This window comes from Neovison vison, chromosome 2 (assembly GCF_020171115.1).
Source record: "Neovison vison isolate M4711 chromosome 2, ASM_NN_V1, whole genome shotgun sequence".
In the NCBI taxonomy this organism is placed as follows: Eukaryota; Metazoa; Chordata; class Mammalia; order Carnivora; family Mustelidae; genus Neogale; species Neogale vison.
Genome location: NC_058092.1, coordinates 78766131 through 78786469, shown reverse-complemented (window position 1 = coordinate 78786469; position 20339 = coordinate 78766131). Strand labels below are relative to the sequence as shown.

Sequence of the window (20339 nt, the reverse complement as noted above, 5' to 3'; positions counted from 1 at the left end):
TAACGCCCCTTGTCCTCCATGCTATTTGTTATGCTCCACAAATAAGTGAAACCATATGATAATTGACTCTCTCTGCTTGACTTATTTCACTCAGCATAATCTCTTCCAGTCCCGTCCATGTTGCTACAAAAGTTGGGTATTCATCCTTTCTGATGGAGGCATAATACTCCATAGTGTATATGGACCACATCTTCCTTATCCATTCATCCGTTGAAGGGCATCTTGGTTCTTTGCATAGTTTGGCAACTGTGGCCATTGCTGCTATAAACATTGGGGTACAGATGGCCCTTCTTTTCACGACATCTGTGTCTTTGGGGTAAATACCCAGGAGTGCAATTGCAGGGTCATAGGGAAGCTCTATTTTTAATTTCTTGAGGAATCTCCACACTGTTCTCCAAAGAGGCTGCACCAACTTGCATTCCCACCAACAGTGTAAGAGGGTTCCCCTTTCTCCACATCCTCTCCAACACATGTTGTTTCCTGTTTTGTTCATTTTGGCCATTCTAACTGGTGTAAGGTGATATCTCAATGTGGTTTTAATTTGAATCTCCCTGAGGGCTAATGATGATGAGCATTTTTTCATGTGTCTGTTTTCAGCCATTTGTATGTCTTGATTGGAGAAGTGTCTGTTCATATCTTCTGCCCATTTTTTGATGTGTTTGTCTGTTTCGTGTGGGTTGAGTTTGAGGAGTTCATTATAGATCCTGGATATCAACCTTTTGTCTGTACTGTCATTTGCAAATATCTTCTCCCATTCCGTGGGTTGCCTCTTTGTTTTTTTGACTGTTTCCTTTGCTGTGCAGAAGCTTTTGATTTTGATGAAGTCCCAGAAGTTTATTTTTGCTTTTGTTTCCTTTGCCTTTGGAGACGTATCTTGAAAGAAGTTGCTGTGGCTGATATCAAAGAGATGACTGCCTATGTTCTCCTCTAGGATTCTGATGGATTCCTGTCTCACTTTGAGGTCTTTTATCCATTTTGAGTTGATCTTTGTGTACGGTGTAAGAGAATGGTCGAGTTTCATTCTTCTACATATAGCTGTCCAGTTTTCCCAGCACCATTTATTGAAGAGACTGTCTTTTTTCCACTGTATATTTTTCCTGTTTTGTCAAAGATTAATTGACCATAGAGTTGAGGGTCCATATCTGGGCTCTCTACTCTGTTCCACTGGGCTATGTGTCTGTTTTTATGCCAGTACCATGCTGTCTTGGTGATCACAGCTTTGTAATAAAGCTTGAAATCAGGTAAGGTGATGCCGCCAGCTTTATTTTTGGTTTTCAACATTTCCTTAGCGATTCGGGGTCTCTTCTGATTCCATACAAATTTTAGGATTATTTGCTCCAGCTCTTTGAAGAATGCCGGTGGAATTTTGATTGGAATGGCATTAAAAGTATAGATTGCTCTAGGCAGTATAGACATTTTAACAATGTTTATTCTTCCGATCCAAGAGCATGGAATGGTCTTCCATCTATTTGTGTCTTCTTCAATTTCTTTCATGAGTGTTCTGTAGTTCCTCAAGTACAGATCCTTTACCTCTTTAGTTAGGTTTATTCCCAGGTATCTTATGGTTCTTGGTGCTATAGTAAATGGAATCGATTCTCTAATTTCCCTTTCTGTATTTTCATTGTTAGTGTATAAGAAATGATTCTTTATATGGAAAACCCAAAAGACTCCACCCCCAAACTACTAGAACTCATACAGCAATTCAGCAACGTGGCAGGATACAAAGTCAATGTGCAGAAATCAGTGGCTTTCTTATACACTAACAATGAAAATACAGAAAGGGAAATTCTTTTTTTTTTTTTTTAATTTATTTTCAGCATAACAGTATTCATTATTTTTGCACCACACCCAGTGCTTCATGCAATCTGTGCCCTCTCTAATACCCACCACCCGGTTCCCCCAACCTAACACCCCCACCACTTCAAACCCCTCAGATTGTTTTTCAGAGTCCATAGTCTCTCATGGTTCACCTCCCCTTCCAATTTCCCCCAACTCCCTTCTCCTCTCTAACTCTTAAAAAAAAAAGAGAGAAAGAAAAATGTTTCCATCAAGAGGGAAGGAAAGAAATCCTCTAAAACTAGATCTATGACAAGGATATCAATTCAAAGTTCATGAGTTGAAGGAATATATAATGTAGTCATTATAGGGATGGTTTTTACAGGAAAAGAAATGTCTCATCATATGGATTATTCTCAAATAATTTTCTCATGAATGAAACTTATAAGTTACAGATCTCAAAATTAGGAGCTGTCCAAATGGTGTATTAATAATGAGTACACTGTCCAAAGTACATTTTGGTTCTTATTGGTATTCACATAAAATAACCAGATGTAATGAATGTATTAAACAGGAAACTGTCTTGAAAGGCAAGATCAGATTTTATTTTTGTTTCTCTAACTCTTAACATGGGTTTAATAATAGTAGGCAATCAAGAAATGTTGAGCCAAAAACTAATTCTTTCATTAATTCTTCTGAATAGACTGGATTATGGACAGAACTTGGAAAGATTGAGAATAATTTCTTAAAGCCCCTCCATACAGGACTTAATATGTCAAAAGCACATTATGAAGCAGAAATTAAAAACAGCCAAGAAAATAGCCAAGGTTGGTAATGTGCATTTTTATTTTTGGATAGGTCTAGAAATTAGTCAACTTTTAGAACTGTCAGTTATATTCAAAATAAAGAACTTTTTCATCTCATACTTGTTTATTTTCTAACAAACAAGGAAACATGACACCTAAGTTATTTATAATTAAAATTATTTTTAGCAGATCTGTAAGCCAGTTAACACTGAAATTAGGTTAACAAAGATTTAAGCCAAATTGTGAAGCATATTCTAGTTTAAAACCAGATTAAAATCAAATTCTGATTAAGAATCTAATTATACTACAAGTATTTCTGTTTGGATATTACACTAACTTGGGTATGGCTCTGTCCATCCTCACCCTCAAGTAAATCTGTGCAAATTACAAAAAAGAATCTTAGATCCAGAATTACTTTTAAAAATCAGCAAACAATTCTATAATAATCTTTTGCTCTTTTCTGTATAGCTATGGGGTATTTCTTAAAGGCATTACTAGAAATTTTTTTTTACTGTAATGGGTATAATAATGAAAGTAGCTTATAAATTCATTATTGAAATCTGGGAGTTGTTTTTAATGGTTAAATGTGACACCTGATTTTTTTTTCTTCTCTTACAGAAGTCCAAAAGTCTAAAGATCTTTGTTCTGTAACTGTAGGTGGAGAAGAGATCCCTAATATGCCTCCTGAAATGCAGCTTAAGGTAGATCTGAAATTTTCCTAAGCTATATCCAGCTGAAGACTTTTGGTTTTTTTGCTCTAACAGCAACATTAATATAATAATTTCCTTTGGCACTGCAGGTCCTACATTCAGCACTTTTCACATTTGATTTGATTGAAAGTGTTCTGGCTCGAGTAGAAGAACTCATTGAAATAAAAACAAAGTCTACCCCTGAAGAAAATATTGGGATAAAGTGAAACCTCCATTTCCTAAATAAAAACTAGTAAAATACTTTATTTTCCATTATGATTATTTAATACCTTTATAAAGACTTTTCTGTAAAATACTGCTAGAAAAATAAATGTAGCTTTTCCCATTTACTGGCTTCTGTGATGACACATTATGGATCAGTAGTAGTCTTTGGTTTTAAAAAGATAATCTACATGGTAAATAATGCCCACGTACGTTATTTTGAATCCTACTTAGTTGAAAATCTAATACAAACTAATAATATTCTATTATTATCTCATAAAATATAGTTGTATTGCCTTCCTTCATATAGTTGTAGTGAGTTTATAAATACATTTTACACTTTATGTTCCAATTAGTTGCCTTCTTATACTTTAGAATTCCTGGTGTCAAATAGGAATATCACACCATTGCAAAAGTGTACAGAGAGGTTTTCAATTAGGCCAGCTGGTTACTTCTCTTAATTTCTCTTTTTTTCCCTATCTCAAAAGTGTTATCGAGCACAGTCCCATCACCACCTGTCTAGCAGCAGTTATAATATGAACACATCTGCAAACATTAATTTTAGAAATACTGGCAGCCCTTGTGGAAAAGTTAAAAAGTGTACATGACTTTTCCTTTAGTCTAAGGGGCTAGTTAGAAAATGCTGTGTTTTTACTTTGTAGTAAATATTTTCCTTCCAACTTAACTTGTATCACCAAGAAACTGCATCTGAGTTTTATAATATGTGTATGTGCCAATTTTTTCTAAACATTATTAAAGGAATTACTCAACAAAACTGAAAATCATTTTTAATCATATATTTTATTCTTTTAAATTAAAAAATCTTTAAATATATATTTGAACATTTTAATTTAACCGGTCTAATTATTTTAACATTCTTCCAAAAGAACTTTTGTAATTGCTATTCTAATTTGGGTTACAGGAATCGCTACTCAGTTTTAACTTTTGAAGTGTTTTCCAAACAGGACTTTGCTCAATGATGTAAGCCTCAGTTGTTATCATTCTGTAGTAAATGCTATCTGTGTATGGTTTGGAGGCAGTCTGTAAGAAGTCATAAACATGCAACATTATTTATAGAAGTAAGTATTTTTTATATTAGGATCATTTTATAATAAGGGTCATATAAAAAACTTTCACTTACTCAACAAGTATCTAATCACCTTCTTTGTGCTTAAATACTACATGTGAGTTAATTATGAGTAACAGAAAAATGTTTGGTCTTTGTCTTTAAGGCATTCCAAACAAGCCAAAAGTAAAATACTTTAAGAACCGCTTTAATATGGAGATCTGTTCCAAGTATAAGAGTAAAAATCACCTAACTCTGCCTAGGGTACACTTCATAGGGGAGGACAAGCATGGAAAGAAAGTGGACAACTTGTGAAGATCATTCTATAAAATAGTATTTTGCACTTTGAAAGTTCTTGACTACAACCTGATCAATAATTATATTTTAGAATTTGAAGGAAGATTTAAGAAACCAGTACGGCCAATGCAGTGTATATATGCCAAATGTTCTTTTGGTCTAACGTTAGTCATTCTTGGAGTGGCTACTGGAAGTGAATTGAGAAGAAAGGCTGAGTTCATGCTTCAAAGAGCTGCACTGCATGCTGAAAAAGCAACTTCTCAGAGGGGAAAAGAAGCATAATATCTGTTAATTCTGCTCAAGAGGGTGTGCATTTTGAAGTCAGAAACCCTAAAATCTATGAGTGCTATATTTGCATCATTTTCCTAGTGACTCACCTTAGCCATAGTGCACATAAGATTAATAGCATTTACTGTGTTGTGTACTGGAAGTATCCGTAAGTTACTACCCAGGAATCTGAAAAATAATTCATAAATTAAATAGATCATATAACTTACACAGACATCTGTCAAGCAGAAAGGAGACAGAAACCTTACTGTCTGTCATGCCCTGCCCTATTCCACAGAGGATATGATACGGCTTTATATCCAGAATTTAAGAGACTAAAAAGTGTTCACTTTTGTTTTGGTGTTGTAGGGAGAATCTCAGAAATCAGCATGAACTCAAACTTGTCACCCTGATTCCTAGAATAGCCATTAATCCTGAATTTATTAAATATGACAAGTTAACATTATAGTGTTTACCTTTTAGCAAAATAACTCACCTACTTGAAAAGGATTAAGAACTAAAGTAAATACATGTGATTTAAGAAAAGTCTATAGTACTATTCTTCCGTACCTCTGCTGAATCCTGAACATCAGTTTCCATTCCTCGGGCCCATGGAGGGCAGCAGACAGAACCAAAAAACTCTTTTGGTGAATATTAATAAACTTCTCAATTTTGGCTAGGAATATTTCTTCAGCTGATATAAAGCATTCTTTAGCATCCATCAATAAAAATGCAAGTCCTAGGGAAGGTGAGCATAATATAAAACATCACTTTGTTATAATAAGCAAATTTTTTTGTAAACTCTGTAGAATCAACGAAAGTGGCTATAATGTAGCTCTAAATGTCCAGGACCCAAACCTGTAAGGAAAAGAATTTGTTACAACAAAATTCTTATACTACAAAATGATTTAGGTAATTCTTTGAAATGCTTTATATAAAAGTATGACATTCTAGAGGAAACAACTTTGGTCAGTAACAATTTTCAAATTAAGGCACTTAACAATGAAAGTAATGTCTAATTTTAGTTAAAAGTTTTTTTGTGTATGTTATAATGACTTTTTTAGAAACTGGAAATCAAAATCTTGAGCCTTCAACTATTTCTTAGAGAAACCTTTGTAAAGAACATTATTATTAAATTAAAACACTCTGTAAGCAGATAATCTAGGATTTTTTTTTTTAAGATTTTATTTATCTGTCAGAGTATAAGCAGGTGGAAAGACAAGGAGCAGCAGACTCCCTGCTGAGCCAAGAAGCCCGATTTGAGATTCAATCCCAGGACCCTGGGATTGTGACCTGAGCGGAAAGCAAACACTTAACCAAGCTTAACCAACTGAGCCACCCAGGCATCCCATAATCTAGGATTTCTGAAATAGTATCAGGCCTATAAGAATAGTCCTGAAGGAAAATTTGATCTAATTATAGCTCTTTAAAAGAGAAGGCAATCTGAGTACAGTGATTATATTATTATATGCTAATTGAATGAACCTGGGCAGTTTATATAAACCTTCCTGAACCTATGTTCTCCCATCTATAAGACTGTAATAGGGGTGCCTGGGTGGCTTAGTGGGATAAAGCTTCTGCCTTCAGCTCAGGTCATGATCCTGGGGTCCTGGGATCAAACCCCACATCGGGCTCTCTGCTCCGTGGGGAGCCTGCTTCCTCCTCTTTCTGCCTTGCCTCTCTGCCTACTTTTGATCCCTCTCTCTGTCAAATAAATAAATAAAAATCTTAAAAAAAAAAAAAGAAAAAGAATGTAATAATAATTCTTTCATAGGTTTATTGGGAGGATTAAGTAAGATAGTATATATAAGTGGACAAGGGACACAGGAGTTAATCAAAAACATTTCACTTCTCCCTAGAGGGCTCTCTATTCAACCAGGAAGGATGAGTTTGAAGTTGGATCACTTTAAGCCTTTAGTTCTATTTCTAGAAGGTTTTGAAATCTGCCTGTCTTCCAAAGTCTCTGCTAAAGTTACCATTCTATCTGCAACCCTCCTGGTAAAATACTTCACTTCGCTTCTTTTATCACTTTAGTCATTTCCCTACCACAAACCTGTGCTCTGTGCTGCTCCCTTCCCATCACCCTAGCCTTCTCACATCCTAATCTAATTCCTTCCTGTATTTTACCCATGGCCCTGTATTTTACGATTTTATGATTTGAGGAATTTCTATTTGTCTATATTTGGTTCTTTTTTTTTTTTTTTAGTTAGTATTTGTTTCCATTATATTCAGCAAATTCTTGTACAAAATCCTGAAAAAACATTCTCCTATATTATTTTTATAAATAGCTTTTGACCAATGTTGTGATGTTGGCTTCCTTGTTAATACTGGTAACACTTTACGTACTGACTGTTGGAGAGATGGCTTTGTTCTACTTGCATCTTAGTTCCAAAGTATGCTGTTTTTACTGTCCTCTGCCAGATTCCACAGGTTCAGCTTTAGTTTTCCATTTGTTTAAAGAGGGAATGGAGGGGGGAGTCTTAAGTAGGCTCCATGCCTAGCACAGAGCCTGAGGCAGTGCTTGATCTCACAACCCTGAGATCATGACCTGAAGCAAAAGCAAGAGTTGGATGCTTAACTGACTGAGCCACCCAGGTGCCCCCAGTTATAATCTAAACAGGAATGTATGTTGTGGTTGGCCACATGCACTACTTTGCAATAGTAATGGAGTTTTATACATTTACTTCCCACAAAAAATAATATCTTAAGTTTATTACCTGGTTATTGAACTACAGCTATTAGAATTTATACTCACATATTTTATAAGAGGCTTAAATCAAGATAGTTAACAAATATACCGTACCAGAAAGAGAAAAGATAATTGATCCATTTTCCACTGAATCTGAGTACCGAATCTTGTGGCTTCGATTTTCTAGAGCAGTTGCAACTTCGTAACTCTAAAAAAAAATATTTTTTAGAAACCACAAACTTAAGACATGCTTAGAATGAATGATTTTATATTAAAGCTAATGAAAAAATTAAGTTTAATAGCTTCTTTTATAACCACTTAAATAGTTGCTCATCAAAGGAGACAGTAAATTTGCTCTCTGGTGAAAAAAACAATTGAAGCAAAAATAATTTGGTTCTACCGAAACACTGTGTCTGGAAATGAACTGTGTGAATCCAAAGACAATATTAAAGAACTATAAGAGAGTAAATGCAAACTTCGTTAAAAAACAACTTGGAGACAGATTCTGACGTGCATTAATGTAAATTGGAAGGTGGGTGGTGGTGAGTTTCTTTTTTTTTTTTCCCAATTTATTTATTTTCAGAAAAACAGTATTCATTATTTTTTCACCACACCCAGTGCTCCATGCAAGCCGTGCCCTCTATAATATCCACCACCTGGTACCCCAACCTCCCACCCCCCCGCCACTTCAAACCCCTCAGATTGTTTTTCAGAGTCCATAGTCTCTCATGGTACACCTCCCCTTCCAATTTACCCAAAAGCACATACCCTCCCCAATGTCCATAACCCTACCCCCCTTCTCCCAACCCCCCTCCCCCCAGCAACCCACAGTTTGTTTCGTGAGTTTAAGAGTCAGTTATGGTTTCTCTCCCTCCCTATCCCATCTTGTTTCATGGTGGTGGTGAGTTTCTTAGATGGTTCACAATACCGTTAAGTGCCAGACATATAGAATAACACAAGGACACAACCAATTCATTTCTGTACATTACAGTTACTTTTATACTTTTTTTTAATTTTAAGATTTTATTAGATTTTATTTGTCAGAGAGCACAAGCAGGGCGTGTGGCTAACAGAGGGAGAAGCAAACTCTCCACTGAGCAAGGAGCCCGAAGCAGGATGGGATCATGACCTGAGCCAAAGGCAGACACTTAACTGAGCAACCCAGGTGTCCCTAATTTTATACTTTTTAAAAATATGTATTTATTTATTTTAGAGACAGAACACATGAGTGGGGAGGGAGGTGGCCAGAGGGAGAGGGAGAGAATCTCGAACAGACTGCCTGCTTAGCACAGAATCTGACATGGGCTCCATCTCACAACCCTGAGATCATGACCTGAGCTGAAACCAAGAGATGCCTAACTGACTGAGCCACCCTAAGCCTTAGACAAGACAGAAAACGTGTATAAACACAGCAACAAGGCTTATATTTTAAATGCCATTTTAAAAATCTTCTCATTTCTGGGTGCCTGGGTGGCTCAGTTGGTTAAGTGACTGCCTTCGGCTCAAGTCATGATCCTGGGGTCCTGGGATCGAGTTCTGCATTGGGCTCCCTATTCATCAGGGAGCCTGCTTCTCCCTCTCCCTCTGCCCCTCCCCCTGCTTGTACTCCCTGTCTTGCTCTCTGTCAAATAAAATCTTTTTAAAAAAATCATCTCATTTCCTATTCTATTCCATCTGAAGTAATTACTCAGATCATTTTTTTCCAAGCCACTAAGATATAAGTGGTTAATAGTGTTTCCTGATTGGTTATAACTCAAGCTGGCTGTTCTCAGAGTAGAAAAAATCCCTTAGGTACATTAATTGTATATTCTGCTTTAGAACATGTGTATTACAGGCTGGAATTTTAAGTATACAGGCTGGAATTATGTATGAAATATATGCTTCCTTTCTAGCCTAAGGAGAGTATTTTGTGCCAAACAGATCCTGACCTAGAGTACAACTATGGATCTTCCCATGAGTTTTCTTCCGCTGTTTTAAAATTATACATTGATTCCAGCAATGGCAGACTATGTAATTTAGGCCAAACCTGCTGAGGCAACTAGAAAAGCTGGACAATTTTTTAAATGTGCTTGAATGCATCAGAGAGCTATCAGTATAGTGAAAAGTTCTAAGGTCAAAATCTACACAGAAATTCAGAGATATGAGACCAGCATTTAGGCCACCTTTTCCCTAAGGATATCTGCCAATACAGAAGGAGATGAGAGGCTGAACACGGCTTCTGACAAAAGTAGAACAGCTCTCACAGGGACTACAGCCTAGCTTCAAAGCATTTCAACCCCTGAAATTGTCTTTAGGTAATACTGTATTACTAGTGCTCCTAACCACCTTGCAGAAGCAATCCCTAGAGTAACCTTTCTCAATCAGGTTTCCTCATATGAACTACAAAGAAAATTATTTGAGTGACTGTTTTCAATTCTCACATAACTAGTACCATTCTAGTTGTAGTTCATTTATTACACACAATAGCTGCTTTAGGGCTTGGATTGCCAGATTTAGCAAATAAAAATACAACTCAGTTGAATCTGAGTTTCAGATAAACAACATTTTTTTTAGTGTAAGGATTTTCCATGCAATATTTGAGAGGTACTTCCTCTAATATCTTTTTTTTTTTTAAAGATTCCATTTATTTATTTGTCAGAGAGGGAGAGAGAGCAAGCGAGCACAGGCAGACAAAGAGGCAGGCAGAGCAGAGGGAGAAGCAGGCTCCCTGCTGAGCAAGAGCCCAATGCGGGACTCGATCCCAGGACCCCGGGATCATGACCTGAGCCGAAGGCAGCTGCTTAACCAACTGAGCCACCCAGGCGTCCCACTTCCTCTAATTTCATTGTTTACCTAAAACCCAAATGTTGTAACTAAATGTCCTGTATTTTATGGGGCAACCCTTAGGGCTTTGGGGATTTAATTCTCTTATAAAATTAAGACTTCTTAGAGGAACAGAACACTATTCTAGGCCTCAAATTATTTCTACAATTTTTCAAATACAAATTCCAATACACAACCAAAAATAATCAGACATACCAAGAGACAAAATTAATTGAAAGAGAACTATGGGAAAAGAGGCAATAGAAACAGGCTCACAAGGACTGTTACATATAGTGAAGTTACATCAGATACATGCCTTTAAATAGTGATGTTTACTATGTTCAAGGAGATGAAAGACAAGATTGAGAATTTGGCAAAAACCCCTACAAAGGGGCACCTGGGTGGCTCAGTGGGTTAAGGCCTCTGCCTTCGGCTCAGGTCATGGTCCCAGGGTCCTGGGATGGAGCCCCGCATGGGGCTGTCTGCTCAGCAGGGAGCCTGCTTCCCTTCCTTTCTCTGCCTGCCTCTCTGCCTACTTGTGCTCTCTATCAAATAAATAAATAAAATCTTTAAAAAAAAAACCTACAAAGTATAAAAGGATATAATAGATGTCAAAGAGTCAGGAAAGCTTCATAAAATATTAGTGAAACTTTAAAGTGAAAAGGAGTTTATTAAGCAGACAAGTGAAGGAAGAAGGCAAATGTGAGAAGACCATGGACAGAAAGAGTAAAGGCAGAGGCATTCAGATCCAAAAGTATGATTCTTATAAGTGTATAAGGTGTACACAAGTCAGCTAATTTGGAGATGATATTAGGAATAACTGCTGGCATATCCTAAGGACCCATGCCCAATATTAATGAATTAATATGCCATATTAATGAATTTCAATCATATTCTATCAGTAACTGCACCTGTGTTGAGTATATAGTAATGTAAAGGCTTGTCAAATCATTACGCTGTACAACTGGAAACTAATGTTAATACTGTATGTCAACTATACTTCAATTAAAAACAGTAATAAATTTTTGGGGGCGCCTGGGTGGCTCAGTGGGTTAAAAGCCTCTATCTTCAGCTCAGGTCATAATCTCAGGGTCCTAGGATCGAGCCCCATGTCAGGCTTTCTGCTCAGCAGAGAGCCTGGTCCTCCTCTCTCTCTGCCTGCCTCTCTGCCTACTTGTGGTCTCCGTCAAATAAATAAATAAATCTTTTTTTTTTTTAAGTAATAAATTTTTTAAAAATCATACTCTGGGGTGCCAACTAAAAGAATTATGACAAAAATAATAAAAGAAAATAATAAAGATAAAAATAGAGATACTGAATCAAGAAAAAAAACAGCCAAGGGCACCTGAGTGGCTCAGTCGTTAAACATCTGCTTTCAGCTCAATTCATGATACCAGGGTCCTGGGATCGAGCCCCACAATGGTCTCCCTGCTTGGCAGGAAGCCTGCTTCTCCCTCTCCCACTCCCCCTGCTTGTGTTCCCTCTCTCGCTGTGTCTCTATCAAATAAATAAAATCTAAAAAAAAAAAAACCAGCTGAATTCAAGAGTTAATTTTTCAAAATAACCAGGAGCTAAGACCAGATTTTCCAAAACATGTTTCATGGAATATTAGTCCCATGAAATATTAAAAGATGTTCCTTGTATTCAAATAATATTGGGAAACACTAATATTATTTTGTCTCCTTTTGAGGATTTACCATGAATTTAGGCATATGAAAGGCTCTTAAGAGTAGTGCTGTAAAAAACAAACAAACAAACATAAAAATTTCTTCCACAAGCATTCCAAATATAATCCAATACTTCCTTCTACAGATTTAACACCTATTAATATTGTGTAAAATTAGTTTCTGTCTACCAAATCTACTCATAAGAAAGGAAATATAAACAAAAACAGAAATGGGAAAGGGTACTCAATCTGATAGAAAATTTAAAAGAATGTCAGTATGAAAATTTTAATTGCAAAGCAAGATGGTTAAACATAATAAACGAATTATAAAGTAATTGTTCTTGGCAAATCAGTGTGGATTGCTGGCTCCGTCTCTCAGTATCAGTCTCAAAAACTTTAGGATTAAGAGAAAAACAGGAATTCCAGAAACCTAACAAAAAGAAGCAAGAAAAAAAACAATGAGACTTAAGGCTGTCTTAGAGTGGTTTGTGTTATGGAGCTAGATGGCGAAAGCCAATAGGGCAAAGTGCTGCTTGAGGTAGCAGTGGGAGGATAGAATGGATTAAAAAAATATTTTTAGTCTTATTCTTGCCTCTCTCATATTTACTATGGAATAATCATTTATTTCCCCTTCCCTCTAGACATGAACTAGTGTCCACAGATAAATACTAAGGCAATGGAGAAATCCTATTGGCTGAGGAGCTAAAATGGTTGTGGACTGACCAACTGCCTTCAGGCATCCAATTTCCTATCCCTTCCCCAACCCAACTGTATGGAGACAGCTTCCCCCTAATGCCACTAAGGTACACAGATCAGTTTCTGTGGTTTATTTCTTCAAAACATTAATGTGTGTTTTATTGTTTCTCGAATCCTTTAATATCTCTATTAGAACAGACTTACAGAGAAAAAAGAACCATAAAAAATTTCCAGCCTTCAAATAATTAGAGAAGTAAGATGTTGAAAATGGATGCAGTAAAGTTTAGAATTTATCTTTAAAATATATTTAGTTTATGTACTTGTGGATCCACAGAACTTTGGAAATCAAGCTAAGGATATTTTAAAAATATTGTACTATTGCTTTTTTTTTTTTCAATTTATTTATTTTCAGAAAAACATTATTCATTATTTTTTTTCACCACACCCAGTGCTCCATGCAAGCCGTGCCCTCTATAATACCCACCACCTGGTACCCCAACCTCCCACCCCCCCGCCACTTCAAACCCCTCAGGCTGTTTTTCAGAGTCTATAGTCTCTCATGGTTCACCTCCCCTTCCAATTTACCCAAATTCCCTACTCCTCTCTAACACCCCTTGTCCTCCATGCTATTTGTTATGCTCCACAAATAAGTGAAACCATATGATAATTGACTCTCTCTGTTTGACTTATTTCACTCAGCATAATCTCTTCCAGTCCCGTCCATGTTGCTACAAAAGTTGGGTATTCATCCTTTCTGATGGAGGCATAATACTCCATAGTGTATATGGACCACATCTTCCTTATCCATTCATCCGTTGAAGGGCATCTTGGTTCTTTGCATAGTTTGGCAACTGTGGCCATTGCTGCTATAAACATTGCTTTTAATTTTTAAATTAAAGATCAATGGCCAAATGCCTCTTTACCTTAAGAGATGAGCTAATAATAATAGTCGTTGTCCATTTTATTTTTTCTTTTCTGCCATTTTCAGCCATCTGTCTGTCTCTGGATCAACCCAGGTTCTAATGGTGCCACAATCTGAAAAAAAGAAGGAGCAAACAGGACAATGTAGAAATGTTCTTTTAATGAAAATTAAAAAACAGAAATGAAACTAGGTGAATGGAGACATGCTAAAGAATATCTGAAAGTTAAAATTTGACACTGAAAAATATGTCTTAGTATACATTAAGCTTTTTCTATACCATGCTTCATGTTGCATGCAATACCATGCTTCCTACTGTTAAAAAAGAGAAAGAACACCCAAAATGTAGTCACTTGTGCTAACTCCACATCAGTAAACCAAAATGTAATACCTAACCTAACTACGGTTTCAACCCCCTTGAATGTATGTAACCTTTAACAAGTGAACACCAAATTACCTGGTTAGCACTAGAGAAATAAATAATTCACCCAATAAACCCCTACCCTTCCCCTCAGAAAGGCGACTTTGCCTGAAACAAGGCATTCTTTGCAAATAATTTCTTTTTTCCATCTGTCTTTAAAACCTCCCTTTTGGGCGCCTGGGTGGCTCAGTGGGTTAAGCCGCTGCCTTCGGCTCAGGTCATGATCTCAGGGTCCTGGGATCGAGTCCCTCATCAGGCTCTCTGCTCAGCAGGGAGCCTGCTTCCTCCTCTCTCTCTCTGCCTGCCTCTCTGCTTACTTGTGATCTCTCTCTGTCAAATAAATAAATAAAATCTTAAAAAAATAATAAATATAAATAAAAAAAATAAAACCTCCTTTTTCTACAGCTTGGTGGAGCTCCTTTCCCTTGCTAATTGGGATGTTGCCCAATTCATGATTCACTGAATGAAGCCAATCTGATTTTTAAATTTACTTAGTTGAATTTTTGTTATTTAACTCTATTAACAATTACTAAAAGCAATGGCTCCCATTTCAAGGCACTAACTTCATAAAAGAAGACTTGTGTCAAGAACTGTCAAAGGTCTGTGGTTTTATTGTATTTGTAAGCTAAAAAGAAGTTAGCCTGCCCAGAGTTTCATGGATATAACAAAAAACATAAGACTCTTGGATCAGAGGACAAAGAATGGTTTTTTACTTGTTTTTTAACTCACAGCAAGAAAAGTAATCTCATTCTATTTTTTAAAGATTTATTTTTTTTACAGCGAGACAGAGAACATGGAGAGATGGGGAGAAGGAGAGAGAGAATCTCAAGTGTACTCCCAATTGAGTACAGGCCCAACATGAGGGTCAATCTCACAGCCCTGAGATCATGACCTGAGCCAAAATCAAGAGTCGAATGCTTAACTGATTCTGCCACCCAGGTACCCCAGTATCCTCATTCTCTTGCAGCAATCCCCCAAGTCCAATTCCCACACAGTTATGGGGCAAAGGCCAGGTAATATCAGCAGAAACAGTGAGTTGTATTATAGGAGAGGAACCCTGAGCTTAGAAATCCCTGATTTTTATAATGGGCTGCAATCAAACCTTCCCTGTGCTCTAGAGAAAATACTATCTCTAACCTACAAAATTATTCATTACACAAACATCCTTGAAAAGATAGTTGAGAGGTGGGGCCGATATATGTGTATTTCTGTTGGTGTTGTTAATGCCTGTCTGGGGACCATACTTTAAGAAATGTTATACTAAAGGAAGGAAGAGTATTCTGGGCAAGAACAACACAAAATGATATAGCAAGATGGCAGAGAAGTAGAAGTCCTAAATTTCCTCTATCCCAGGAATTCAGCTAGATAGTTATCAAACCATTCTGAACACCTACAAACTCAATAGGAGATTGAAGAAAAGAAAAGCAGCAATTCTATGAATAGAAAAGTGACCGCTTTCTTGAAGGTTGGATGTGCAGAGAAGTGAATTCGAGGTGATATTCGGGAAGACAGACCTCAGGGGGAGGGAGCCTCCATCAGCCAGCTCCTGGCAAGTGATCGAGCAGCAGAGCACAAAATCAGAACTTTTAGAAGTCCACCTCACTGAGGGACGTTGCTCAGAGGCTAAGTGGGGGATGGAGCCCTTGCAGGGACAATGTGTCTCAGGACCTTCAGGATCACAGAAAGACTGACGGTGCCTGAGTGTAGCAGAGCTCCCAGGTATCAGAACGGGGAAGCCGGCTGCAAAGACAGAGCCAAGGAGTGGGCTCTCAGTTCGGGGTTGCCATAAACCATGATCCCTGGCAAAGTTGGGCCACTGCTCTTTGAGCAAGGACCCCAAAAGTGCAGATCTGGGGAGACCCCCACCACTTCCTCCACCAGGAAGAGTGGCACAGGAGTGCACTGCAGGAATTGGCAGGGTTTGGAGACTCCAAACGGTGCCATGTGCCAGAGATAGGAATGCTCAGTCACAGGCTGGGTGAGCACAGAGTGCGGCCAGAGACCAGAGAGAGAGGAGTGACGGCTTTTCTCTGAAGGCGCACTAAGGAATGGGACCCTGAGCTCTCAGCTCCTCCAGGCCAGAGATTGAGAGGCCACCACTTTCATTCTCATTCTCCAAAGCTGAACAGAAAGTATTCAGGGAACAAAAGCTACTGAGAGCAAAACTGAGCAGTTTACTTATCTTGGCCCCTAGAAAGGGCAGTGAAATTATGCCTTGGAATCATAGCAACAGGCCCTGCCCCCAGAGTATCAGCAAGAACATTCAGCCAAGAACAAGGTTACCAATCAATGAGAACTGCAAAACTCCAGTGCTAGGGGAATATAGCACATAGAATTCATGGCTTTTTTCCCATGATACTTTAGTCTTTCAAAGGTAAAAAGTTTTAATTTTCTTTTTTCTTATTTTTCCATTTTCCTATTTTTTTTTAAAGGAGAGAGGGGTTTTTTTTTTAGATTTTTTTATTTTTTGGGGTGCCTGGGTGGCTCAGTGGGTTAAGCCTCTGCCTTCGGCTCAGGTCATGATCTCAGGGTCCCGGGATCAAGTCCCTCATCAGGCTCTCTGCTCAGCAGGGAGCCTGCTTCCTCCTCTCTCTCTCTGCCTGCCTCTCTGCCTACTTGTAATCTCACTGTCAAATAAATAAATAAAATCTTTTAAAAAAAAAGATTTTTTATTTTTTATTGACAGAGATCACAAGCAGGCAGAGAGAGGAAGGGAAGCAGGCTCCCTGCTGAGCAGAGAGCCCGATGCAGGGCTCGATCCCAGGGCCCTGAGATCATGACCTGAGCCGAAGGCAGAGGCTTTAACCCACTGAGCCACCCAGGCGCCCCTCCATTTTCCTATTTTAACCAACATCTTATCAATACATTTTTAAAAAATGTTTTAATTTTCATTTTTACAATCATATTCTACCCCTGCATTGTATTTAACCTTATTTTTTCTATGTGTGTGTGTGTTTGTTTTAATTTTGGGATACAGTTTCTTCTAACAGACCAAAATATACCCTAAATTTACTGTATGGCTTTGTTCTAGTCTCTCCTGCCTGATCACATTCTCTCCTTTTTTTTTCTTTCTTTCTTTTTTCAACCAACTTCTCATCAATTCCTCTTTTAAAATCTTTTTTAATTTTCATCTTTACCGTCATATTCCATCCCTTCACTGTATTTACCCATATATATATATTTCTTTAAAATTTTGGGAGGAAGTTTCTTCTAAAAGATCAAAATACACCCAAAATCTAGTGTGTGGTTCCACTCTATTCACCAGCCTGTTCATATTCTTTTCCTCTTTACTTTCCTTTCTGCTCCTACAAGTTGTGGGTCTCTTCTGATTTATTTAGTGTATATTTTTTTGGAGTCTTTGTTATCCTTTTACCATTTTTCTCTCTCATTCATCTATTCTTCTCTGGACAAAATGACAAAACAGAAAAACTCACCAAAAAAAAAAAAAAAAAAGAACAAGAAGCAGTACCGACTGCCAGGGACCCAATCAGTAAGGACATTAGTAAGATGTCAGAAATAGAGTTCAGAATGACAGTTATAAAGATATTAGCTAAGCTTGAAAAAAGCATAGATGATACTAGAGAATCCTTTTCTGGAGAAATAAAAGAACTAAAATCTAACCAAGTTGGGATCAAAAAGGCTATTAATGAAGTTCAATAAAAAATGGAGGCTCTTATTGCAGAATAAATGAGGCAGAAGAGAGAATTAGTGATATAGAAGACAAGATGATAAAGAATAAAGAAGCTGAGATAAAGAGAGATAAACAACTACCAAATCATGAGGGAAGAATTTGAGAGATAAGTGATACCACAAGATGAAACAATATTAAAATTACTGGGATCCCAGAAGGAGAACAAGAGAGGAGCAGAAGGAATATTGGAGCAAATTAAAATGAAGAACTTCCCTAATTTGGGGACTGAAATAGGCATCAAAATCCAGGAGGCACAGAGAATCCCCTCAAAAATCAATAAAAATAGGTTAACACCCTGTTATCTAACAGTGAAACTTACAGGTCTCAGAGACAACAACACAAAAAATCCTGAAAGCAGCTCAGGAACAAGAGATCTGTAACCTACAATGGTAGGAATATTAGACTGGCAGCAGGCCTATCCACAGAGACCTGGCAGGCCAGAAGGACTGGCTTGATATATTCAGAGCAATAAATGAGAAAAATACGCAGCCAAGAATACTATACCCAGCTAGGCTGTCACTGAAAATAGAAGGAGAAATGGGGCACCTGGGAAGCTCAGTCATTAAACGTCTGCCTTCAGCTCAGGTCATGATCCCAAGGTCCTGGGATCGAGCCCCGCATTGGGTTTCCTGGTCAGTGGGAAGCCTGCTTCTCCCTCTCTCACTCCCCATCTTGTGTTCCCTCTCTGTCTGTCAAATAAATAAATAAAATCATAAAAAAAAGGAGAGATAAAAAGCTTCCAGGACAAACAAAAACTGAATGAATTTACAAATACCAAACCAGCCCTACAGGAAATATTGAAAGGGGTCCTCTAAGCAAAGAGAGAGCCTAAAAGTAACAAGACCAGAAAGGAAGAGGGACAACATACAGTACCTTACAGGCAATACAATGGCACTAAATTCATCTTTCAATAGTTACCCTGAATGTAAATGGGCTAAATGCCCCAATCAAAAGACACAGGTATCAGAATGGATAAAAAAAATAAGACCCACTGATATGCTGTCTGCAAGAGACTCATTTTAGAACCAAAGACACCTCCAGATTTAAAGTGGTGGGGTGGAAAGACATTTACCATGCTAATGGACATCAAAAGAAAGCTGGGGTGGCAATCCTTTTATCAGACAAATTGGATTTTAAACTGAAGACTATAGGGCGCCTGGGTGGCTCAGTGGGTTAAGCCTCTGCCTTCGGCTCAGGTCACAATCTCAGGGTCCTGGGACCGAGTCCCGCATTGGACTCTATGCTTGGCAGGGAGCTTGCTTCCTCCTCTCTCTCTCTCTGCCTATCCACAATCTCAGGGTCCTGGGACCGAGTCCCGCATTGGACTCTATGCTTGGCAGGGAGCTTGCTTCCTCCTCTCTCTCTCTCTGCCTATCTCTCTGCCTACTTGTGATCTCTGTCAAATAAATAAATAAAATCTTTAAAAAAATTAAATAAACTGAAGACTATAATAAGAGATGAGGAAAGTCACTATATCATACTCAAAGGGTCTGTCCAACAAGAAGATCTAACAATTTTAAATATCTATGCCCCTAACATGGGAGCAGTCAATTATATAAGCCAAATAATAAAATAAAATAAAACACAGCAACAATAGTACAGTAATAGTAAGGGACTTTAACACCCCTGTCACTGAAATGGACAGATCGTCTAAGCAAAAGATCAACAAGAATATAAAGGTTTTAAATGACACACTGGAACAGATGGACATCACAGATATATTCAGAACATTCCATCCCAAAGCAACAGAATACACATTCTTCTCTAGTGCAAATGGAACATTCTCAAGAATAGATCATATCCTGGGTCACAAATCAGGTCTCAACTGGTAGCAAAAGACTGGGATCCCTGCATTTTTTCAGACCACAATGCTCTGAAACTTGAACTCAATCACAAGAGGAAAGTTGGAAAGAACCCAAATACATGGAAGCTAAAGATTATCCTACTAAAGAATGAATGGGTCAACCAAGAAATTAAAGAAAAATGTAAAAAATTCATGGAAGCATATGAAAATGAAAACACAACTGTTCAAAATCTTTGGGATGCAGCAAAGGCAGTCCTAAGAGGAAAGTATATAGCACTATAAGCCTTTTTCAAGAAACAAGAAAGGTCTCAAATACACAACCTAACCCTACACCTAAAGGAGCTGGAGAAATAACAGGAAAGAAAGCCTAAACCCAGCAGGAGAAGATAAATAATAAAGATAAGAGCAGAAATCAATGAAACAGAAACCAAAAGAACAGGAGAGCAGGCCAACAAAACTAGAAGGTGGTTCTTTGAAAGAATTAGTAAGACAGATAAACTCCTGTCCAGACTTACCAAGAAGAAAAGA

At 37.7% G+C, this 20339-nt stretch overlaps 2 protein-coding genes across 3 annotated transcripts in view; one reads left to right on the top strand and one right to left on the bottom strand.

Annotated features, from left to right (window-relative positions):
* Positions 1 to 3537, top strand: part of GLMN (glomulin, FKBP associated protein) — a 37688-nt gene extending 34151 nt beyond the window's left edge. The window contains exons 17-19 of one of the 2 annotated variants that reach the window (XM_044238682.1): positions 2480 to 2603; positions 3201 to 3283; positions 3382 to 3537. In XM_044238682.1, coding sequence (XP_044094617.1) covers positions 2480 to 2603; positions 3201 to 3283; positions 3382 to 3498 — 324 coding nt within the window. In that variant the 3' untranslated portion in view covers positions 3499 to 3537. Of the gene's footprint in view, positions 1 to 2479; positions 2604 to 3200; positions 3284 to 3381 lie in introns of those variants that run through there. The other variant, XM_044238683.1, reaches the window with a different exon arrangement.
* Positions 3538 to 4399: 862 nt separating this feature from the next.
* Positions 4400 to 13968, bottom strand: C2H1orf146 (chromosome 2 C1orf146 homolog). Its single transcript, XM_044236449.1, has 5 exons — positions 13900 to 13968; positions 7927 to 8020; positions 5694 to 5862; positions 5234 to 5312; positions 4400 to 4534 (listed from the first exon to the last, which is right to left on the bottom strand). The coding sequence occupies exons 1-5, from the start codon at positions 13966 to 13968 to the stop codon at positions 4400 to 4402; spliced, it is 546 nt and encodes a 181-aa protein (XP_044092384.1).
* Positions 13969 to 20339: the final 6371 nt, after the last annotated feature.

Bases quoted from the DNA above. Each gene is read 5' to 3' on its own strand.
- C2H1orf146 (XM_044236449.1), bottom strand. From the start codon at position 13,968: ATGGCTGAAAATGGCAGAAAAGAAAAAATAAAATGGACAACGACTATT. The intron at 8,021-13,899 runs GTAAAGAGGCAT...ATTTTTTTTTAG, and splicing joins TTATTAGCTCATCTCTTAAG to AGTTACGAAGTTGCAACTGC. The intron at 5,863-7,926 runs GTACGGTATATT...CACCTTCCCTAG, and splicing joins AATTATCTTTTCTCTTTCTG to GACTTGCATTTTTATTGATG.